Source organism: Galeopterus variegatus, unplaced genomic scaffold (genome assembly GCF_000696425.1).
Source record: "Galeopterus variegatus unplaced genomic scaffold, G_variegatus-3.0.2 Scaffold3399, whole genome shotgun sequence".
NCBI classification, from domain to species: domain Eukaryota; kingdom Metazoa; phylum Chordata; class Mammalia; order Dermoptera; family Cynocephalidae; genus Galeopterus; species Galeopterus variegatus.
In genome coordinates this window covers 56,464-81,727 of record NW_007729510.1, presented here as the reverse complement: position 1 = coordinate 81,727, position 25,264 = coordinate 56,464, and the positions used below count along the sequence as shown (strand labels likewise).

The 25,264-nt window shown below is 39.2% G+C and overlaps 1 protein-coding gene across 2 annotated transcripts; it reads left to right on the top strand.

Annotated features, from left to right (window-relative positions):
* The first annotated feature begins 1,867 nt into the window (after positions 1 to 1,867).
* LOC103600597 (growth-regulated protein homolog gamma-like) lies at positions 1,868 to 14,631 on the top strand. Of its 2 annotated transcripts, none has more exons than XM_008584887.1 (4): positions 1,868 to 2,032; positions 2,130 to 2,253; positions 2,378 to 2,461; positions 13,890 to 14,631. In XM_008584887.1, exons 1-4 carry the CDS (start codon positions 1,933 to 1,935, stop codon positions 13,903 to 13,905), a joined length of 324 nt encoding a protein of 107 aa, XP_008583109.1. In that variant the 5' UTR covers positions 1,868 to 1,932; the 3' UTR covers positions 13,906 to 14,631. The 2 variants fall into 2 exon arrangements, with proteins under 2 accessions (XP_008583109.1, XP_008583108.1); XM_008584886.1 differs by lacking the exon at positions 13,890 to 14,631 and adding an exon at positions 3,237 to 3,855.
* Positions 14,632 to 25,264: the final 10,633 nt, after the last annotated feature.

The following is a 25,264-nucleotide window of genomic DNA, read 5'->3' as shown; positions in this document are numbered from 1 at the left end:
CCCCCCCCCCCCCCCCCAAAAAAATCACCATGGGGAGTTTGGGGTTAAAAAAAAAAGGGTGGGGGGGGGGGGGGCACAAACAGTGACTCCATACAGTAAAGTAGTAAAACACTACTTTTATTTAACAAATGTTTATACAACACTAAATATGTGCTGAGGTTTTACAAATGTTAACACATTTAATATTCCTAACAAACCTATGAAGCAGGCACTATCATTAGCTCTCTTTTTCAGAGGAGAAATATGAGCAAAGAGATGTTAATAGGTAAATTGCCAATGGTCATGCAGCAAGTAGTGGTGTAGCTGAGACTTTAGACCTGACAGGCTTACCAAGCTATGGCTACAGCTCTGCACCCAGGAAACACCCTATTCCTCAGACAGACCGGCTTCTTCCTCCAGCTGCTGTTTACCAGCCCTTCTCATGGCAGCGGCAGAATATTTCCCATATCTCTGAGTTCTGCATCCACTCTGTCTACAGTTTAGTTTAAAAGGGGGGGGGGGGGTGACCATTGAAAGTGATGGTAAAAAGTCAATTACCCAGTGATAAGTCATCAGCTAAACAGATTTGGAAATGTTTTATTGACATTTTTGTAGAACTAAAAGTATGTTGATAGTTGTTTCTCAAGAGAATCAATCCCAGGATGCAGGTAAACTCACATGGTGTGGAAATAGAATTATACTAGTAATCTAGTATTTACATACGTTGTTCACAAAGACACATCTGTTTGCACTTAGCGAAGTAAACAGAGTCACACTAGATAATGGCTTTCTGGGGTCTAAGACCTTTTGTGTCCCCAGGCACTATTAGAAAAAGTGGACCTCCTGAGCCCAACAGGACCCCTCACAGCTCTCCAGTGACTTTCATCAATCAAAACACAGCCTCCCGTATAACGAAAACGTGATACTCCTGGAATTACTAGAGTTTGAGAAGTTCTAGAATTTCAAAGACAGGAAAGATGGGAAATTACAGCACTGTATCCTAAAATAAGCACTGAATTTACCTGTGAATTAACCCACCCGCCCAACCCAAGCGTGCTTTATTTCAAATCACAAAACACCAGGAACGAAGACAAACGTTCTTATGTGTAATTTGAGGGTGAAAGAGGATTTTTAAAGGGTGCATTTAATTCACCATAAATAAAATCTGCAGAACCCAAGGGAAAGAGAAACATAAGGAGGCTGCCATTCTCGCCTTAACCCTTCCAGTCTCAACAACTGAAGTGTCTTTCTGAGAAGTAACTCTCTCCAGTGAAGACGTGGTGCAGTCCCCACACGCGTCTACAGTGCTCATCCCTGATCCCTGTGTAAAGACATGACACAAAATGTAACTGGTTTGTGCTTGTTAAATACCAGGAACAAGGCAAACGTTCTTATGTGTAATCTGAGATGACAGATGTATTTTAATACGGTGTGTTTATGGAGACATTACTAAAATTTCAGCCAAAAGATGTGTATATAACAAATGGAAAAGCAGGTCTCCCGCACCTCCTTAGTTCCTCCAATCCTGATATCTAACATTAAGATGCCTAAATCTCTACCAGTGACACCACTTCATACACTGGGGATGGGTGAGGGGAGTCACTGGGCGACCCCGGTCCCCCTCCCAGGCCGAACTCCAGCGCCACCAATGACTAACTGCCACTCTAAGGGTCTGGGACAGAAAGCGAATGTCCCCGAGTCGCAGTGTCCCGGGACTTAACGCAGGAGGCGAGGCGGGTCGGAACCCAGGGGCGGGGCCGGCGCCCTCGTTCCTGACTCAGAGAACGACCTGGAGCTGCGGGAATTTCCCTGGCCCGGGGGCTCCGGCCTTTCCCGCCCTAACCGTGCATAAAAGGGGCTCGCCGACGTGGGGGAGCCACAGCGCCCGCACCGCAGCCACCTCCCCGCCAGCTCTCCCTGCAGGCTCCGCCGCCCGACCTCGTGCCCAGCCCCATGGCCCGCGCCGCCACCCCCGCTGCCTCCTGCGCTCCCCGGCTCCTCCGGGCGGCGCTGCTGCTCCTGCTCCTGGTCGCCGCCGGCCGCCCCTCCACAGGTGGGACCCGGCGTCCTGGGATCCCAGCGGCGGGGCAGGGCTCTGGGGGGCGCCCATCTAGGGACAGTCCCGCTAACCGAGTCTCTTCTCCCGACAGCGGCGCCCGTGCTCGGTGAACTGCGCTGCCAGTGCTTCCAGGCCCTGCAGGGCGTCCACCTCAAGAACATCCAAAGTGTGAAGGTGACGTCCCCGGGACCCCACTGCGACCAGACCGAAGTCATGTGAGTCCCGCCCCGAGGTGCTGCTGCTCCCCCAGAGTCCAGTCGCCCCGACCCTCCGGCTGTCCCCGACCCCGACCCCCTGCCCGACCTCCTGCCTCACTGGGACCCTCCCTTCTCTCTGCAGAGCCACTCTCAAGAATGGGCAGGAAGCCTGTCTCAACCCCACAGCCCCCATGGTTAAGAAAATCATCGACAAGATGCTAAACCAGTGAGTTATGGTTTCGGTCTACACACGTGACTGGAGTCCTTGGTCACACATGCTGGCATCTGCCCCCTGAAGATTAGATCAGAGAAACCCAGGGTTTAGATGAATGACTGAAAAAAGTCATTATTATTTTCACAATTAAATTTGTTTCTAGTGTCCTCCGCCCCACGCCAAACCCCTATTCGAATGAGTGGGGGTAAATGTGTGTTCCTGAAAAATGACGTAGATTTGGCTAATGATGCTAAAATGCCTCTATCAATTAAGGAGTGACTTTTACTTCGGTCCCTCGGGGGCTTCAAACTTACAAAGTAGCACCCTGGTTTGAGGCCCCCTGGGTCTCTGAGCCTTCCTCGTGAAGAGCAGGAACTTTGCAGAGAGACCCCTTGAGTTCAAGCCCAGGATCCCTCTGAATGGTATTTAATCTCTTTGAGGCTCAGCAAAATGGAGTAGATAACAGGAGCTTTTTCATAGGGTTATTTGTGGCTTAAGTGAAGTCATTAATGTATATGTTTAGTCCAATGTGACAATCAGTGAGTAATATGTTTTGCTTCCTTCAATCCAATAATATGATTGTGTCCACCACCCCATTTTTCCTCAATAAAAAGCATTCGGGAGACCAAGTTCTCTGCTGTACAGGGCAGTGGGTACAGCCACAGCTTCCCTGGATGCAGAGCTGGACAAGAGTCTGCTTGCAGAAATCCCTCCAGCCTCAGGCGCCAGGGTAAGGGAAAAGCAGGTCTTCCTAGCACCTGTAACAGTAACCCTCTTCTCATCCTAGGGGCAGCAGCAACTGACCTGGAGAGAAGTAAGATGCCCATTGGTGGCGGTTCCTGCAGGACTGTCCCTGCCCTTATGGGAGCTGAACGTGAAAAAGTGAGCAGCTGGCTTCTGGCTGCAGCTGAAAAGGGTTTAATGTGTTTGACTATTTCTTATGAGAGTTCTATTTATTTATGTATATATTTATTTATTTTTTCCAAGCTTGTATTTTAATATTTTACATGTTAGTATTTAAAGTTGTGAATGTGTTTCATCAAATGTAGCTTAATCCTGATTATTATTTAAGTGAAGATGATGCGCTTTAAATATTTCATTAAACAAATATTTATTGGGAGACCATCAAGTGTCAGCCAGTAGCGTAAGCAAATGTGTGTGCACATCTATTTTTGTACTTTTTAAAAAGGAATGGCAGTTGTTATTTATTGAAATTATTTCACATTATGTGGTCAACATTTTTATGTTGAAGTTTCCCTTTGACATTTTATGTCTTGCTTGTAAGGCATAATGCCTTGTTTAATGTTCATTATGCAATATTTCTCTTTGTCTTGGAACAAAGAAGTTACAATAACTGTTACATTTTTACAAATGACATGAAAATAAAAGTTTTACAAAATAAATAATGTTATATTTTGTTTTGTTTTTCTTGACCTTTAGTTCCTACTCGGTGCCCAAGGTGGTGTACAGTTAGACTGCAGGTTATATTTAACTCTGTGCCTGCTTCTGGCTGGCATTTCCTTATATTTCTCTCACTCAAAAATGAATAGTTGATGCTCTTACAAAACACATTTCCCTTCCACTTCAGCCACCTTGATAATTCTAGTTTTATATAAAATATTGCTGTCTTTTACACTGACCAATTTGTCACTCAAAATTAGTTCTTTACAAACTGTTACATTTTAATAAATATTTTAACAAGGGCTCCTATTAAATGCTTTTGGTAAGTGGTGTTTCAGACTATTATACAATTCTTTCCCTTTTAATGAGGTTGAGAGGAAAAGGTGGAACAGTGGATTTTTCTAAGAACTCAAAAGATTTGTACCATTTAAAATTACAATAATAATGATGAACTATCATCATTAGATAAGATCATTCTGTAAAGTCAAATATATGACAAAAAATAGCTCAAAGGACATGTAGGAAGATCAATGGATTTAGAATATAACACGTTTCTTCAGTTGTTAGAGAAAGTATTAAGTTGAAGAAATTATGTTCAAGAACATATATTGTAATTTCTAAGAAAACCACTAAAAAGGAAAATGCAAAATTTTGAAATGAAAATCTGAGGAGATAAAATGGAATAAACGAAAATACCTGAATGAAACCAAAGATGACAGAAATGAAGGAATAAACAATAAAACAACAGATGGGACAAGAAGAGAAGGGACAAATCTTTCTTAAAGAACAACTCCTAATAATATGAGCACCATCTTTCCCTTCCTGTTAGTGAGGCTTAATTTCCTTCCTCACAACAGTGTAGGCTGGACTTAGTGACTTGCTTCCAAAGAAGGGACCAGGAAAAAATAATAATAAAAGCATTACGGTGGAGAAATTTGGCAGACACACCTCAACCAAGTGATGAAGGTTCCAATCACCAGTTACGGCATGTGAGTGTCATGCACTCCCTGATGCAATGTGATGGGAACGGCACTTCAACTCTATTTATGGTCTTCCACAAAATCCCATAACCTCAGGATTATCATGAGAAAAAGACCATAAAAAATACAAATTAAGAGACATTTCACAAAATATGTAACAAATATTCTCCAAAACTGTCAAGGTAATGAAAAACAAGACAATACTAAGAAACTGACACAGATCAGAGGAAGCAAAGGAGACATGAGGACTAGAGGCAACGTGGTATGCTGGATTGGATCATGGAATTGAAAAAGAACAATAATGGAAAATTGGTGAAATCTGAATAAAGACTAGAGTTTAGTTAATAGCAATTGCTATAGTTTGAATGTGTTTCCCAAAGTTTATGTATTGGAAACTTAATCCCCAATGCAACAGTGTTGAGCAGTGAGACCTTTAAGAGGTGATTAGGTAATGATGGCTCTTCCCTCGTGAATGGATTAATGCTCTTATTATGGGAGTGGGTTCCTGATAAAAGGATGAGTTCAGCCCCTTTCTCTTTTCTCTTCTCTCTCTCTCTCTCTCATAAATACATGCGTGAACATGTGCACTCTCTTGCCCTTCTGCCTTCTGCTGTGGAATGATGCAGCAAGAAGGCCCTTGCCAGATGCAGGACCCTGGACCTTGGACTTCCCAGCCTCTGGAACTGTAAGAAATAAATTTCTGTTCTTTATAAATTGCCCAGACCTGAGTATTCTGTTATAAGCAGTACAAAACAAATACAGCAATTTACCATTGTCAATTTATTAGTTTTCACAAATGTACTACATTCACATAAGATGTCAACATTAGCAGACACTGAGCAAAAGGTCAGATACAGGAACTCTATAAAGTAGCTACACAAAATTTTTGTAAATCTAAAATTATTCCACATTAAAAGGTTTATTCTTAAAAAGATAGGCAAATAGAATAGCAAGAGGGTAGACAAATACAACTATATTAAGAATTACAGTAAATTTAAATGGAATAAACACTGTAGTTAAAAGTCAAAGATTATCAGAATGTATAAATAAGACATACATCTATGCTGCTTAAAAGAGACACACTAAATACTGGTCTCTGGATAGCTTGAACTTAAAATAATTGAAAGTGTTATACCATGCAAAAACTAAAAGAAACCTGATGTGAATATATTAATAACTTGTTAATACCTAGTAATGCATTGTTAGTATAAATTATTATTACATTTATTAATAATTGATATATTAGTGAAGGCCCAATTAATATATTAAGTCTTAAGGAAAAATTAGGCTTAGAGATTAAGAAGGCTGACACAAAACAGAAAGGGGGAAATTCTACAAAAGCTGAAACAATCTAAAAATTTTATGAACTTGATAACATATTATCAAAATATATAAAGCAAAATGGACAGACCAAAAAAAGTAATAAACAAATCTATAATCGTAGTTAAAGATTCTAACAAACACTTTAAATACTTAATAGAAAAAGCAGAAAAAAATTAGTACAGTATAGAAGAATTAAGTAACATAATCAAGCAACTTGGCCTGAGTGACAAATATAGACACTTCACCCAGCAATTACATAAATCGAACTTATTTTTCCTCTGTACAGAGAATATTTTCTAAAAGAGGTTATATATGGGCCATAAAGAATATATCAACAAATTTCTAAATGTTGAAATGTTACAGAAAACATTTTCTGATCATTGAATTTTTTTTAATGATGTTTTGTAATTTTCTTTGTTGAAAAGTGTATCCACACATTGTGAGTGATATATTCACTGTGGTTGACAACTCATCTCTCAACTTCCTAAATTTTGTATTCATAATACCAGAATCATCCTGCTGTTTTCATGTCCAATATAAACATCTAGCACAATAAAAATGTTTCCATGGAGATACTTCCTCATTTCCTAGAATTTTTTTCTGACATATTCATTTGTAATTTTGGCATTTTTGTATCTCTTGGGTAATATCAGATGACTATCGTGTAATTTAATTACTCAACACTACTTCCACAAAAATTTAAAAAAAAAATCTTAAAAAAATGGAAACACAAAGTTCATATTAAAATCTATTTTTTTAAAAAGTCTTGGAATAATGTCCAAATGTAAGCTATTAGATGGTGCTCAGTGTTAATTGAAGTGAATTTGAGTAATTATGGTGTTCAAGTCATCGGGAGGATGTCTTTATTACAGGAATAGAAGAAAAGACTAGCAGAAAGACTAGCAGAAAAGACTTGCAGAAAGAAGTATGCAGGCTAAATATCAAAGAAGTGCATGTTTGGAGTTTTGGCTTTATCCGTTATTCATCTTTTGCAAAACCAGTCATAGTCCCTTGTATGTTGTATGCATCTTTTGAATTTAATATCCACCAATCCCTCATTTTCTGCACATGCCTTTAACCTGTAAGTTACCCCAACCTTCCCACATTCCCCATGGTTGATAGCCAGTAAAGGTCACAGAGTGACCTCTGCACAAGGGCCAAGAAAACACCAGAAGATGCACAAGGAGGCTTCCCAGAGCAGGTAACATCCAAGCTGAGTGAAAAGCAGATCCTAAGGCAAACGGCCTCTCATGTGGGAACCCTCTTGCCCCCTCCTGTCTCAGTTGCTCCCCTTTCCCTGCTCACAGGATAAATTCCAGCTGCAAGGAGTTGTTTGCTGCTTCTAGAACTTCCATGCCCTTTCCAACTTCCACGCCTTTCAGGCTTACTTGGTCCTCTCCTTTTGATATGTTTTTCACCTCTCAGTGATCCTCCATTTGCTTGGAAAACTTTTCATCCTTTAAAGCTCATATAGGTGACCACCTCTTTCAGGAAAACTTCTCTGACACCCCTCACAAATCCTCTCCATACGAGCTGCATGAGGTGCTCCTCCTCACTTCTAATTCCTTGGGCAGCATTTCCCACGGATTTTGTAAAATCTTCTGTTTTTACTTTCATCTTCCCTACTGCTTTGAGATTTAGAGAGCAACAAAGTCTGTCTTAATCCCCCTTGTATCCACAGGACCTAATTTTATTCTCATATTATAAATGCTGTGAAAATGCTGAAAGAAATAGAGAAAGAAAGAAATGAAATTCACGTAGAAAGATAACTCTAGCAGTAAGTGGAGCCAGTAAAAAAAAAAAAAAAAAAAAAAAAAAAAAAAAAAAAAAAAAAAAAAAAAAAAAAAAAAAAAAAAAAAAAAAAAAAAAAAAAAAAAAAAAAAAAAAAAAAAAAAAAAAAAAAAAAAAAAAAAAAAAAAAAAAAAAAAAAAAAAAAAAAAAAAAAAAAAAAAAAAAAAAAAAAAAAAAAAAAAAAAAAAAAAAAAAAAAAAAAAAAAAAAAAAAAAAAAAAAAAAAAAAAAAAAAAAAAAAAAAAAAAAAAAAAAAAAAAAAAAAAAAAAAAAAAAAAAAAAAAAAAAAAAAAAAAAAAAAAAAAAAAAAAAAAAAAAAAAAAAAAAAAAAAAAAAAAAAAAAAAAAAAAAAAAAAAAAAAAAAAAAAAAAAAAAAAAAAAAAAAAAAAAAAAAAAAAAAAAAAAAAAAAAAAAAAAAAAAAAAAAAAAAAAAAAAAAAAAAAAAAAAAACGTAACTCAAATTGGCTTAATATGGCATATGCTACTTTGGGTCATCAGCTCACTCCTGGAAGTTTGGGTGAAGTCACCCTACCTGAACCACCTAGGCTGGGAGGAAGGAGAGATGCTTTCCAAAGGAAAACCAGGGTTCTGTTGTCAGAAAAAGGGGGATGAGGTGCAAATCAGGCAGAAATGACAAATGTTCTAGAGACTAAACTGGGTAGATGACATTGACACTCAAAATGGTCTGGACTGCCCAAGTGGATGGGTGTAGGGATTTAATGCCACATTCAGACATCTTCGTTTTCCCCTCAAAGTCATAGTCACAATACTAGAAGCAGTAATTGCATCAAAATGGAGTTGGCAGTTGTAAGGGTACAATTCCCCAAAGCAAGCGTGGGTAGAGCAGCACCACATCACCTGCCCATTCCTGCTGCTCCGTCGGTGCTTAGGATACAGCAGCAACTCTGGATTTTAAAGATATATTTGATAGTGCCAGTCAAATCTGCAAGACACAATAAATACATCAGCTTAAAGTAGAATTTAGAAACCAATTCTTTAATTTTAGTTATGGCTCTATTCCTTTAAGATTGGTGTTGGCATGAGTTTAAAGTGTGGGCATGTAAACCTGTCATTCAGCTCAGGTAGTTAGACAAGTAAGAATAAGATTATTTCAGGAGAACATCACTGCTTTTTAATTTTTTGAAAAGTAAATACAAGGTTTAGAGATTGAATTATGAAAACTGATATATTAAACAAGGAGAAATAACTTCCTTTTGTACTTCCTTTTGTAAGCAACTGATATGTATTAAATAAGTTTTGGGCATAAAGTTATGGATCACTCTACAAATACGAGGCTGCTTCTTGAAATGCTTCATCATTTTGGCTACTACCATACATTTTTTGATGCTCTATTTGCCCTGAGTATTTGCTTATGCCAATACTTTGGGTTGGATCTGGAAATCATCACAGAAAATACTTTGCTTTTTTAAGTTATAAGGTAAATAAAGGTCTGGAGAGCCTCCTGTTAATGCTAAAGGCAAAGTATTCAGTTATTACTGATAAGGTGCCCAAATTGGGTCAGCAGAAAACTGCGATCCTCATTTCAGCAAATAAGCCAACCAACATGCCTACTTCTTCTAGGAAGATCCCAGGAAAGAGTATTCATTTCTACTGACCTGATTTGGGAAGTGAAGTACTTTGATTTCAAAAAGCAGACAGACACATAAGTAGGTATAGATTTTATGAAATTTAAGTATATCATATTAATGCCACAAAAGAAAATCCATGCTGTTAGTGAAATAATACACTGGAGACTTTTGAGCAGTTTGCTGTTTTTAAGCTTTGGGAAAACTGAAGTTAAATTATTTAATCATGAGAATAACAAATATTAAAACAAAACAAAACAAAAACACAACTTTTTATTGCGTAGTGCTTAAAGCCATATTGCCTGCAGCGCAATTCTGAATTTTATTAACTGTGAGACTTTGGACAAGTTGCTTAATTCCCTACCCTTCAATTTCCTTATAAATTGTAATGTGTGGGAAGACCTGATAACTACTTCCTGGGGCAGGTGAGAATATTAAGTGGGTTTTATAAATGTGTTAAGGACTTCCAACTTTGCTATTACATCAAAGAGTTATTTATTATAACACCTTATGTTTAGTCGGCATCTTATAAAAACATAAAATGTGTCATTTGCTAGGAATGTTGAAGAAGCCAACATCTGCTTAAGTTTGGTTTTGGGACTAAAGTTTAAAGAGCTTAATGAACAATCTCCTCATCTTTTCTTCCCTTTATAATTTTTCTGCAATAAGCAGGTATACAGGTATACATCTATAATCAGAAAAGTGAAACTATATTTTTAACTTTTAAGGAATAGCTATTACATTTCTGAGTCACTGATTATTTCTAGAAAACAGTATTTTCAACAATAAAAAATTATTTCCAACTAAGAATCCCAGAAGAATAGGCATAGCAACAGTAGTATTGATGCAAATTCTCTATTTTTGATGATTTAGTCATATATTTTATAAACTTTTTAGGTGATCTTTCATTTTGTACTCTTTTTAAAAATTTCATTGTTCTTTAAATTCCCTGTTTTTGTTCACAGGGCTCTACTGATGGTCAGTGGGTACAAACACACAATGTAAAGACCGGAATCTAGTTCTTTGTAAGTCTTTTCTAATAATCTGCATGGAGCATCTTTATTTTTACTCCATTTTTTAGCTTAAATTGCTAAAACTATAGTTCCAAAGTACCCCCCAAATTAAATTAGACAACAAAAAAACTCATTGTTTTCTCTTAAGAAAAAAGACTATTACAAAAATTTTTTATTAGAGGATTTTTATTTTGTTCTGCTTTGCAAAAATTATTTTCTCTGTGTACAAGAATTTTTATCCTCAGGTAATACGAAAAGCACAATTTCTATTGCATTTCAAAAGTGTATTCATAGTATTTAATATGTACCACTGTTTTACAAATGTTAACACATTCTTTCATTATAACATCTTGAGGTAGACACTACTTTACAAGGGTACTCAAAAAGTTTGTGGAAAGATAGAATTAAAAGGTAACAGCTATCTTTCCGTGAACTTTTTGAAGTGCCCTCATATCTCCATTTTACAAAGGCACTGACAGGTTCGATGTCATGTACCGGCAGTTGGTGGAGTGGCGGTTCCTGCGCTGGCCCTCAGGTGCAGGTGCAGCTCTGCCCCTCTGCAGCATCCGCCCCCTCCTCCTGCTGCCCTCCCCCCACCTTCCCACAAGCTGTGCCCACACCTCTCACAGTTCTGCCTCCAGAAACACACCTAGACCTCCTGACCAGTCGCAAAAATTAAATAAGCAAAATAAAAGCCATCATTAAAAAAATAATAAAAATAAAAAATAAATAGTCTGAAACCTCCCTGTACTCTGACAAAGGACATTAAAACCGAGAGTGAAAAATGAGCAGCTGAATGACAACAGCTCCACTTAACAGCTTGCAATGTCTTATTAGAAAACAGTAAAAGCATTTAGTATAATTCTCTCTAGGTCCATCCATGTTGTTGCAAATGGCAGTATTTCATTCTTTTTTATAGCAGAGTAGTATTCCACTGTGTAGATATACCACATTTTTCTTATCCACTCATCTGATGATGGACATTTGGGCTAGTCAGGCACAGAAAGAGAAATACCACACATTCTCACTTATTTGTGGGAGCTAAAAATAAACAAATAAATACACAAATAAACTGGGGGATGGGGGGAGGGAAGAAGACACAACAATTACGGTTCCTTGAAGTTGATAGGACAAGCAAACAGAAAGGACATTGTTAGGAGGGAGGGAGGTTTGGTAATGGGCCACAATAATCAACCACATTGTATACTGACAAAATAAAATAAAAATTAAAAAAAAAAAAAGAAAACAGTAAAAGCACAACGCGACCATTAGTTCTCTCGAGGGGAAATCAAATCACTGGAGGCAAGAAAGTTCATATAACACGGAAATGAAATTTGCATCCATAAAACAAGGAGATGGGATGAGATTTGCGATCTACCACTTGTATAACTTACAGGAACACACCTTTTTGCTGCTTGTATGCGCAAAGGGTGCTACTTACACTAGGCATCAGCTTTTTTGTCCTTTTTGGTGCTTGGACAGACCCGCCGCCCCCCCCCCCCACCCCCCCAGCAACTCCAGGACGACAACCAAGTCCTTATTTCATGGATTATCGACACCTTCATAAACCAAAATTCAGTCTAGTTACAGTATTTCACAGAGGAAGGAAGCTGTAGGATTACAACACTGTTCTAAATTACACACTGAATTAAACTCTTGACAGTGCTCATCCCTGATCCCTGTGTAAAGACATGACACAAAATGTAACTGGTTTGTGCTTGTTAAATACCAGGAACAAGGCAAACGTTCTTATGTGTAATCTGAGATGACAGATGTATTTTAATACGGTGTGTTTATGGAGACATTACTAAAATTTCAGCCAAAAGATGTGTATATAACAAATGGAAAAGCAGGTCTCCCGCACCTCCTTAGTTCCTCCAATCCTGATATCTAACATTAAGATGCCTAAATCTCTACCAGTGACACCACTTCATACACTGGGGATGGGTGAGGGGAGTCACTGGGCGACCCCGGTCCCCCTCCCAGGCCGAACTCCAGCGCCACCAATGACTAACTGCCACTCTAAGGGTCTGGGACAGAAAGCGAATGTCCCCGAGTCGCAGTGTCCCGGGACTTAACGCAGGAGGCGAGGCGGGTCGGAACCCAGGGGCGGGGCCGGCGCCCTCGTTCCTGACTCAGAGAACGACCTGGAGCTGCGGGAATTTCCCTGGCCCGGGGGCTCCGGCCTTTCCCGCCTGGGATCGCGGCGGCGGGTCAGGGCTCTGGTGGGCGCCCATCTGGGGACAGCCCCGCTAACCGAGTCTCTTCTCCCGACAGCGGCGCCCGTGCTCAGTGAACTGCGCTGCCAGTGCTTCCAGGCCCTGCAGGGCGTCCACCTCAAGAACATCCAAAGTGTGAAGGTGACGTCCCCGGGACCCCACTGCGACCAGACCGAAGTCATGTGAGTCCCGCCCCGAGGTGCTGCTGCTCCCCCAGAGTCCAGTCGCCCCGACCCTCCGGCTGTCCCCGACCCCGATCCCCTGCCCGACCTCCTGCCTCACGGGGACCCTCCCTTCTCTCTGCAGAGCCACTCTCAAGAATGGGCAGGAAGCCTGTCTCAACCCCACAGCCCCCATGGTTAAGAAAATCATCGACAAGTTGCTAAACAAGTGAGTTATGGTTTCTGTCTACACACGTGACTGGAGTCCTTGGTCACACATGCTGGCATCTGTACCCTGAAGATTATTAGATCAGAGAAACCCAGGGTTTAGCTGAATGACTGAAAAAAGTCATTATTATTTTCACAATTAAATTTGTTTCTAGTGTCCTCCGCCCCACGCCAAACCCCTATTCGAATGAGTGGGGGTAAATGTGTGTTCCTGAAAAATGACGTAGATTTGGCTAATGATGCTAAAATGCCTCTATCAATTAAGGAGTAACTTTTACTTCGGTCCCTCAGGGGCTTCAAACCTAAAAAGTAGCACCCTGGTTTGAGGCCCCCTGGGTCTCTGAGCCTTCCTCGTGAAGAGCAAGAACTTTGCAGTGAATCCCTGAGGTCAAGTCTAGGTTCTAGCTCTTATTATCCCGAGTCTCAATAAATGGGAAAATAATAGTAGGTACTTCATGAGGTTTACTATGAATTTAAGTCAAGTCATGCATGTACAGTTTTCATCCAGTGTGATATCATTTCGGCTGTTTGGAGCAAATAACACAGTGGTGACCGCAGGTCCAAAATTTCTAACTAAACAGCGTCCAGAAGCCTGGTATTTTTTGCTGCCAGAACAGCACTGGTACAGGTAGTACCATATTTGGAAAACCCTAGAACATCAGAAATCTAAGGCAGGAGAAGAGGGCTGTGCAGTCAGTTTCCTGAGTACCTGCTAACAGCAACCGTTTTTTCTTCACAGGGGTGACACCAAGTGACCTAGAGAGAAGGAGGAGGTTTCCAGGTTACTATTCCTGAAGGAGGTTCTGTCTTAGAAGAATCAAAGTGGAAGAGAAACAGATGGCTCCTGGGGACACATGGAATGTGTTTAATGTGTTCGACTGCTTCTTATGAGAGTCCTTCTATTTATTTATTTACATATGTATTTATTTATTTATTTTCAAAGCTTGTTTATATTCTTTCTGATATTTAAAGATATGGACATATGGATGTGTTTGGTAATTCACCGTATTGTAATTTTAAAAGGATGTTTTTATGTTAAATCAAATATAGTTCAGTCCTGACTATCTTTTAAATTGGAGATGATGGGTTTTAAATAGTCTTCATTCATTATACTAATATTTTGGGTGAGGAGAGACCACACCAAGCCAGACACTGTGACAGAGGCTGCGGATACATAGTGGGGACCCAGGCAGATAGTCAGGTGATCGCTAAGGCAGGGGAAAGTGGAACTGTTTAGAAGAATGTCTGTTGTTATTTATTGAAACAATTTTACAGTATATTGTATTTTACAACATTTCTGATGTTGAAGCTTTAAAAACTACAATGTTTTAATTATCCCATGGACATTTTATGTCTTCCTTGTAAGGCATAATGCCTTGTGTAGTAATAATTATGCAATGTTTTTCTGTGTCTTGGAATAGAGTAGTTATTTATTGATGTATTTTTATAAAAAATATGAAAATAAACCTTTTATAAAAATATTATGCTTAGGTTTGTTGCATACTTCTCAACCTTTTGTTCTCCTGAGTACCCACTGTGCCAGGAATTTAGAGCAGACTGTAGCTCATGCCCACCTACAGGCTGCCACTACCTGGCACTTCTCTTGTTTCTCATCCAAGAAGGCATAGTTGATGCTTTTTCAAAGGCAGATTTAAAAATCCCTGTTTTACATAAAATATTCATTTTCATTTATTATAACCAAACTGTTATTCAATTCCAGATCTTTAAATTTTTTATAGATATTTTTTAAAAAGCTCTTATTTAAATTATTTTGTTAAATGGCTTTACAAACAATTCTGCATTCTTTTTCCTTCTAGTGAAGCTGGGAGCTAAGTTGTAGTAAAGTGGATTCTTCCTCAGAACAAAAAAATCTGTGCAATGAAAAAAAAAGCAGAACAAGTGTGTGGCTGAGTATTAGTTCTTCACCTTTCACCTGTGTAAACATCTAACTGAGAAGAGTTTCATTTTCTAACCTTTATGGAGAACAATTACTAAATTTCATGCTGTTCCAATGCTTCATGAGTGTGGTAATGATTTAAATGTTTTCTAAGCCTATAAATTTTAATTTAAATTGCCCAAGATGATGGGAGCACACCAGGTTTCCACAACAAAAACAAAGAAGGCCTGTCATCTCATGGTAGGGAAAGATCTGAGTCATCTGAAAAAGAACACCCTCCAAACCTGGAAAGAAGGAAAGCTGTGCACACTTGGGGAGGGGAAGACCAGGTAGCGGGTGTTTTTGTCTCTGATTCAGGACCTGTTCCTGGACTTCCAAGTACTAATTTGTAGCCTTCAGCAGGGGAAGAGGCCTGGTTGGTGGCCTGACACCTACCTACGTGCCTGTGCAGGCTTGTCCTAAGCAGCTGGGCAAGAAACTACAATGAGCCCCCATTTCCTCCCTGAAAAGTAAATATAACAGTCCCTTCATAACTCCAATGTGTAAAAATACAAAATTACAACAAATTTGTTTTTAAGATCTCAATTGACTTTATTGCAATTCTAGAATTGGACAACACTTCATTCCATACAATAGAATAAGTGCTCCGATAAGTCAAGCAGAGGAGGTTGGTTTTACAGACAAAAAAGGGCTGAAGAAAGCAGAAACAAAGCACAAAAAGCAAAATGGTCATTTCAGAGTTACTTTCCTTATAAGGTGGCACAGCTGGCAAAATGATAGAAAGATAACTGATTGATTACTTCAGGTTACTCTTTGCTGTAAGGATTAAAACAGACGGAAATTTACTATCTTGCCTTCTGAAGATTGAAACTGGCTTCTTTGAGAAATTATGCTGTTACTTTTTCTCCTCATTTCTCAGAAGGGCAGATAAAAACTCATTTTTCATTTGGTGAGCATGGGAGATTCCATTTTGATTTTTAGCCTGGTCTTTTGGGTCCTAGTACAAAAGTTTAGTCCAAAACAAAGACCTCCTATAATTTTTGTTTAACAGATGTTATTTGCTAAGAATGAATGAGATAAAATGGAAAAGCAATATTTAAATTTTACAGCAGTAAAAATTCAAATCATTATGCAAGCTCCATAAATGTCAGCACAGATTCCTTAACCTTAAATCCAAGATATATGCTTTAGGCTGTAGAAAATTAAACTTCATGGATTTCTCAGTGTTCTTGTGAAAAGTGCTTTCCCCTTCTCATATCATAAGAATTAAATCTGTAGCCATCTGTAAAGTTAATTGCTTAGATCAGAAAGGATAATAAAAGGTCTCTAATCTGAACTAAGAGGGCCCAAAGGTTAAGTCCAGGACTAGGCCACAGGTTAAGCCCCAGGGTGCTGGGGAGACTGGAGTGAGGAATTTAGATGTCAAAAGAGATGAAGGTGAAGAACTTAGAAACTTCTGTAGATCATAAAAATGGAGACTGGGGGATACCTAGCTGATTTTATTTACATACCAGAGGGTTGGAGCTAGAACTCAGGCTCATTGTGTTTCCATGGAGACATGTTTGGGAGGGGAAGGCGACAACTTCCTCCTTCCTCTTTATAATCCCAGAAAATCATCTTGTCATCCCTGCCCTGTGGAATGTCTGGCACTAGAGGGGACAATAGATGTGGCTTTCATTGCATCATCCCAGGGGTAAGGCCCGAGGCAAGCAGGAGGTGGCACACATTGCACGTGAGGTATTTAATAGGATGTCTGTCTCTGACTTAGAACACATCATGTGTGCATTCAAGATAAAAAAAAATGTGAATATTAGAAACCCAATATACTCTTTCTCAACTTGATGTATAGAAAGAAGGATAAAGGAAGTGCAGTTAGTTCATTTGGTAATTAATGTTACCGAAACCCCAAAGGTCTGTTTGCTCGTGCCTCAATAGCCAATAATTGAGAGACAAGTGTTGGTGTAACGAAACGTAGCCTTTAATCAGGAAGCTGGCAGCCTGGAGAAATGGTGGACTCATGTCTCAAAGACCATCTCTGCTTTTCCCAGACTTTTCAAAGAGTTTTATAGGGACAGGTGGTAGGAGGCTGATTTATGGTAACCTGAGCAGGGACATGCAGGCAAAATCATAAAATTGCAGATAAACTCAAAGAACATCTAGGATGGGAGCTGATTCTTGGTGACCATCCTCCATGAAGTCAAGTCATGGATTCAGTTCCTGTTAACCTCAAAAAGATGTAGTTAGTAAGCTAATAAAGAATGGCCACCTGGGTTAATAATTTCTTCTATAATTATTCTGTGTATAGTGTAAGCTAGAATCATTATGTTCCAGCAATCATGTGAACAAAAATCATTGTATTCTAATGTCCAGCCACAAGCTATGTGGTTCAGGTTACAAGAGTAAGGAAAAAACCTTTTTAATTTAGAAGTTTAACAAAATGGAGTCACTTCTGTCCAGCCTGTTACATCAAGCATAGACTATGAAGAATCAGATGGATTGGGGAGTAGCTTCCAGTTCTAACACCTTCTAACTGTGTGATCTTGAGGTCATGTTTCTTGATTAAAGTTCATTTTCTCCTTTCATAAAAGGGGTACAATAATAGTACTTCTGTTTTGTAGTTGTTACTAGAATTGTGTGATGATTTGAGTAAAAGACTAAACAGTGCCTGAGAGATGATAGTGGCTCCAGAATTTCTGGAAAAGGGGGGAAGCAATCTGATTGAAGGTGGGAACAGTGTATTCGTTTTCTATTGCTGTTGTGAAAAACTACCACAAGCTTAGTTGCTTACAACAATGTACGTGTATTCCCTTGCAGTTCTGGAGGCCAGAAGATCCAAATCAGTTTCCCTGGGCTTGAGTCAAGGTATCTGCAGGGCTGGTTCCTTCTGAAAATCCTAGGAGAGAATCTGTTTCCTTGATCTTTCCAGCTTCTAAAGGTCATCTACACCCCTCATGGCCTCCTTCTTGCATCTCCAAAGCCAGCAGCATAGCTGCTTCAAATCTCTTCCTTTACATCCTCCGCTCTGTCACGTTGCCTTCTGTCTGACTCTGACTCCTTCTGAAGCTCTTTTATAAGAATGCTGTGATGATATCAGGCCCACTCGGGACAGTCAGGATAATCTTCCCTTCTCCAGATTCTTAATTTAATCACACAAGCAAAGCCCCCTTTTCAATGTAAGGTAACATATTTATAGGTTCTAGGGATTAGGACAAGGACATCATTAGGGGCCATTTTTCCACCTACCACAGGGGCTTGACATTCTGTGTTCAAAACACTTTTCAGTGTGCTGAGAAAATGTACATATAATAGAGGGGAGTCTGAGATTGTGGGAGGAATCGAAACGGTGCCTCCACTCGCTGATGCTTAGTAAATGCAACTGTTGTTAATGCTCCTAGATGAAAGAAAAGCAGACTTAAGTATTTTCTTCAGAATGGTATTGGAAAGCGTCAAAGCAAACTAAAAAGATTTGTTACATAACTGGAGGGAAGACAGGAATAACTGTTAGAGCAAGAGGAAGGTCTGGGAGAAGGAAAACTTGGAGAGATTCCTGCGTGGCTGTTTATCGCTGGTCCTCTGGCCCAGTCCCATCGATACCAACACATTCCTGAAGCAGGCAGAAAAGGCAAGAGTGGGTGTCACATGAAATTGTCTGATTTCGGGGTGCAAGGTGACCTCCACTGGGAACATCAAGGCAGGGAATGGGGGACAGTTGGATTTGAAGGGATGTTCACCAGGTGATGAAAGCAGGAAAGGGATGTTTTCTGTATTCAAAGATCAGTCAGGGTGACACAGTATGACCACGTGACTCTGAGAGGCCATCAGGAAATAGCAATGGTAGCAGTGCCCGAGGTTTTCTGGGCGAAGAAGCCAGAGCAGAAGAGGAATGATAGATGACTCCACTCTGTGATTATGATTACTTATTTGAGAGTTCTTCTTAGATATCTTCTAGCGACTTTCAGAGACTGGCGTGATGGGAGAGATGGGAGAGATACAGTTTCTGCAATAGCAGGATGGGGCAATGTTTTCTCTGCTGGAACATAACAATTATACGGTAAGTCTATTTTTTCTTAGGTTTCCCATAAAGCAGACAACCTGAAGCAAAGCCTTCTGTGCTACCACTTTATTACGTCTAACAGCCCACATTTGGGACCTTGTCTTCAGCTGGGTGTATGGTTCCCTTGTGGAAACATCTTATCCTCTGTCTCAAGAGTGACAGTGACAGGTGACTGGGATTGTGCCTTTTGCTTTCAACGGTCTTGTAAAAAGGAAATAAGATGATCTGGGGAGTTGTGAATAGATTAAATGGATTTGGTTCCATAGTAGCAAGTTAGGCCTCAGAGATGTCTGCTCTGTGGGCCAGAAGCAGATAGAAGTCCACAGAATAACCTAATGCAGTCCTGCCACAGAGCTATCAAAATACAAACCAGGGAGAGAACCGAGGCTTTTGAGCATTGCAGTTTCGCTATTACGAACAATGCAGTTCTCAACATTATTGCACTGATTTCCAGCTACACATGTTCTAGATGATGCTCTAAGATATAAATGAGGGACTGGAATTACAGACTTAAAAGGTATACATATCTTTCACTTCACCAAATAATATCAAACTACTTTCAAAATGACTGCTAATTTACCTTGCCAGGATGCTAATTCATGAAAGTTTCTCTTCTTCCACCTACTGGCCATCCCTTGGAATTGTTAGACTTTTAGAATTTTTCCCAAATTACTACATAATGGTATCCTACAGTGGTTTTAATTTGCATTTTCCTTATTACAAATGGGATTGAATATCTTCTTACGTGCTTATGAGCCATTTGCATTTAATCCTCTGTGAAACTTCTGTTTATTTCTTTTGCCCATCTTCTGTTATGCTATTGGCTATTTCATAAAAGACTTTTAAAATATATGTCTTTATATATTCATTTGTCACTTATATATGTGACACAAGTTGTCTCTGTGGTGCTTTTTATTTATTTATTTATTTATTTATTTTTTTCGTGACTGGCAACGGATCGCAACCCTCAGTGTCGCGCCCGTACCGGACCAGGACCGGCAACGGGATCGCAACCCTCGGTGTTGCCCCCGCACCTCGCTCAGCCAGTGAGCGGGAACAGGTCTGTATGTGGGATCCGAACCCTCGGCGGGAGCGCCGCTGCACTTCCCAAGCGGCGCACTGTAGCAGTGCGCCACTGGGCCGGCCCCTATTTATTTTTGTTTTTTAACTTGTTTTATTTATTTTATTTTATTTTTTAAGTTTATTATAATTTTCCTTTTTGTCTTTTTTCGTGTCCGGCAACGGACCGCAACCCTCAGTGTCGCACCCGTACAGGACCGGGACCGGCAACGGGATCACAACCCTCGGTGTTGCCCCCGCACCTCGCTCAGCCAGTGAGCGGGAACAGGTCTGTATGTGGGATCCGAACCCTCGGCGGGAGCGCCGCTGCACTTCCCAAGCGGCGCACTGTAGCAGTGCGCCACTGGGCCGGCCCCTATTTATTTTTGTTTTTTAACTTGTTTTATTTATTTTATTTTATTTTTTAAGTTTATTATAAGCATATTCATTCTTACAAATTGCAATATTTCTTTATGCCCTTTACCTGACCTATCACTTCCCAAACCCCCCTCCTCCTTCCCCCCCATCTCTAGTATCCTTAGGTTTGTTCTCCCCTTCTGAAAGTTCAGCATGTTATTGTGGTCTTTTCTTTCTCTCTTTCCTTCATTCCTTCCTCCCTTCCTCCCTTTCTTCCTTCCTAGCAGCCAGTTATGTGTGAGAACATGCAGTATTTTTGTTTCTTTGTCTGGCTTATTTCACTTAACGTAGTTTTCTCCAGACTTAACCATGTTGCTGCAAATGGCAGGATTTCATTCTTTTTAAGGGCTGAGTAGTATTCTGTAGTGTATATATACCACATTTTCTTTATCCAGTCATCCGTCGATGGACACTTAGGTTGGTTCCATATTTTGGCTATTGTAAATAGAGCTACAATGAACATGGGAGTGTAGGTGTCCCTTCGACATGATAATTTCCATTCTTCTGGGTATATACCCAGCAGTGGGATTGCTGGATCACATGGTAGTTCTATCTGTAGTTGTTTGAGAAACCTCCATACTGTTTTCCATAATGGCTGTGCTAATTTACAGTCCCACCAACAGTGCAGAAGAGTTCCCCTTTCCCTGCATCCTCACCATCATTTGTTACTCTGTGGTGCTTTTTAAAATAAATTTTCTACAATGTACTTTTTGCTCTTATGGCCAGTCTTTTCTCAAAATCATAAAAATATTTTATATTGTCTTCTAAAATTAGGATAGTTTAGTCTTTTATATTTGGAACTTTAATCTACTCAGAATTTATTTCTCTCTGCAATGTGAGGTAAAAATTCCATTTTATTTTTCACATATGTGTGCAGTTTGTTTCTGGACTTTGTTTTTTTCCCTTATTGGTCAGTATGTATATACCTACACCAGTGCTGAGCTGTCTTAATTACCACGGCATTATAAAAATTCTTAATAACTGGAAAGGCAAGTCTCCCAACATTGTTTTTCTTCTTTAAGAATCTTAGCTCTTTAAGTTCTTTGATATATATCATACAATCAGCTTGTAAATGTGAGAATTGTGAAAAAAAATGCAACAAACTTATAGATCAGTTTGTGGAGGAAGAGTTGATGCGTTTTTAAATTATTAAATCATTCTATAAACTTGGTACAGCCCATAAATTGAGGTCTTTAAAAAATATTTTTAAAATTGTATTTGTACATTGTTTGTTAAACTTGTTTCTAGAGACTTTTGAATCTGGATGCTATTGGAAGTGGTGTCTTTAAGACTGCATTTTCTGATTTTTGTATTCATCATCCTTCTAGTAACATAACTGTGAATTACTTTGAATTTTCTACATAGAGGATTATGTAATCTGCTACTAAGGGAAGTTTTGTTTTTTCATTCATTATAAATTCTTATCTATTTCCCTAGCCTTACTGTACTGGTTCAAATTTTCAGTACACACTTGAATAGAAGTGGTGACAGCAGGCACTCTTGTTCTCTTCTCACCAAACTTCCTAAACATTTTACTACTGAGTATAATTTATATTGTGGGTATTTTATAGTCTTTATGAGGTTAAGAAAGTTACCTGCTGTTAATAATTTCTTGAGTCTTCTTTTTAAATCACAAATTCATATTGAATTACATTACTTTTCAATCTTGGAATTTCTACTGCTACTGAGATGGTCATGTCTGAACGTAATGAACTTCGGAGAAATACTGAAGATTCTGGTACAGCCCTGTTGTCTGCAAAGAGCAGTTGAAAATTTAGAATTAATTTAAATGGGAACTTAAACAGGAACACGAAACAGTTTCCTTTTGATTTGGATAATGTATGCTTTCTTGATCTAAAATAAACAAGGTCTTAATGATATTCTAAAAGCAAAACAAACAAAAACTGCCCCAAAGACTGACAGAGACATAATATTAAACAATTTATGGTAAATATCTTATGGTGACAATTTGAGAGATACACGTATGGATTGCCAAACCTAATACAGAACCTTGTGAAACCTAATATAGAACCTCGTACATAGCAGTAAATGTTTTCTGACCAGTTTATTGCTGAAAAGTTGCTAAGGTACATTGCAACTGACTTTACTCATAGTCAATGGTAGAAAGTGAGGTAGGGCATACAGAATATTATGCCCTAAATGCATGGTTAGAGTAATCTCTGAGACAAATTTATTTTGATATACATGTATTTTATACTTGTTAAAAATAAATAACATTAAATTAATTTAGAATTTTTAAACAGGTGGTACTCCCATTTTTAATTATCCAAATAGTCTCCTTTTCAGAGTTACATTGAAAGATCGAAAATTAGTTTTCTTGGCTCTTCAAGATGTATTGGTGATGATCATTACCAGACAAGTACAGTACATGCCATAACTTGATAATAGAATTTTTCTTCTTAAGTAGACTGATATTTAAACAATGGCTCTGCTGTAGATTTGAATGAATTGGGGCCATACATTTTTGTAATGTGGTAGGATATTCGAAGTGATCTATATTATAATTATCCTCATTAAACATCTAAGTGATTAAAATGGCTATAAGTTGTCTTATGCAGATCAACACATAGATCATGTGCAGATCAAACATAGACATATTAGTGAAGAGAAATTTTGAAACAAATTTTCTCCTTTGGAGGAAATCCTTTATCTTCAACATAGCATTGCCAGAAGTTCAACTCAAAGTACAGTTGACAAATCGTTGGGTAGAAATGGCATAATGAAAGCAGATCTTGTGACAAGGATTGAAGTGCAAATATGTTCTTGGGAGATGCTGGGAAGGCCAGCAGGGAAGGAGATGGAAGTATAGAGATAGAAATCCCACCAATGAGGGGTGCTCTAGTAAGCCAGCTCCCCTGTTACTGAGGACATCAACTAAGCTCCCGCAGCAGATTCTGTGGGAAGAAGATGTGAGTGATGCACCTCCATGGCCCCCAGAGATCAATTCTCCAAATATCATTTCTTTTCCATGGCAATATGTGCCACTATATGTCTGGTACTTGACATGAACAAGATTTCATTTATAATTGGTTGCGGTTGAATGCTCTAGGAAAGAGGCATGGACAAACTGGTTCATTCAGTCTCTGGACAGTATATAATTCACCCATTATTAAACTGAATTGATCTGGACCTTTTACTTTTAATACAATATATGCGATTGCCATGGCTTTTCAGAGCTCATTTTCTATTTGGTGAATAGTAAGCAAAGTAACAACAGAGAACTAATATCAAACGTTAGTTTCGTGTTAGTCACAAACGCTGTTTCAAAACGGTTTCTATATTTCTGGAGAGCTAGAGTGAAAACAAGGATTAGTAGTTTACTTGAATGAGTTTATCTTCCTTATTTTTGTGGCCTAATTGTATATTACTAATATTTCTCAATTCTAACTTTTTCGCACCATGATTTTTTAAACTGAAGCTCAAGACAATATTCACTATATGGCCACCTAGACACCCTGAGAAGTATTATGCCTGTATCACCCTCATCAATGATCTTTTCTTGTTTGCATGGTGTCATAGGGAGGCTGTGAATGATTTAATAGTTAAAATGCTGGTGTAGACATGATCAATTCACAGATGACACCTTTCTTAGCTATGTGACCTTTGGCGACTTTTTTAACTGCTTATATTTTAGGTTTCCTATATCTTCCCTATGAAACCCTATGCTCTAGTTATGTCAGATCACTCCCTGGTTTTGACCATTTTCTGTTTTGGCTGAGGGCCTTACACTGACCATTTTCTGTTTTGGCTGAGGGCCTTACACTGACCATTTTCTGTTTTGGCTGAGGGCCTTACACTGACCATTTTCTGTTTTGGCTGAGGGCCTTACACTGACCATTTTCTGTTTTGGCTGAGGGCCTTACACTGACCATTTTCTGTTTTGGCTGAGGGCCTTACACTGACCATTTTCTGTTTTGGCTGAGGGCCTTACACATGCTGTTGCCTCTAACTGGAACATCTTTTCATCTCCTCTCCAACCTTTAGCCCATTCGTCTGGTTAATTTTTGTTTTTTCCTCAGCTCCTTGTTTATAAACCACTTCCTCCAAGAGACCTTTCCTGAGCCCTCCAAGTACTAATTAGCTAATGAAGTGTCATAATAACAATCATTTCATTTTACTATGAGCAAGAAGTGATCAACTGACTTGCCCAAGATTATAAAACCTGTTAACAGCAGAGCCAAGGTCTGATGCCAGGATTGGTATCTCCATTTTCTTTCGTTATTTCCACATCAGTTAACAGGATCCAGCTCCACCCTGGTTACACCCAGCCTCTGTGAAATGCTGCGACATGAATCCTCCAGAAAGAGATCCTCTGTACACTTCTGGGTGAGGTGCATTTCTTCCTCATGACATGTTAACTTATCAGGCTATCTAAAACTTCCTGACTGCTGCTCCTTGCCACCTCTGCCAGCCTCCATTCACTGGAACATCAGGTGCTCTGATCTTAATGTGAGCCAACGCTTGTCTGTTGCACTTTCTTTTGATGCCAGGGTTAACCTGTAACCCCCGTAATTTAGTTAGCTCTCCCCAGAGTTCACATGGGGAACCCACTGTTCTTCTGTTTCTCCATTTTGCTTTATAAACAACTCACCCAGATGCCTAAGCCAGGGACCTAGTTTCATCAAGGACTGACCCTCTCCCTCTGCTCGGCTCTGCTTTCAGTTAG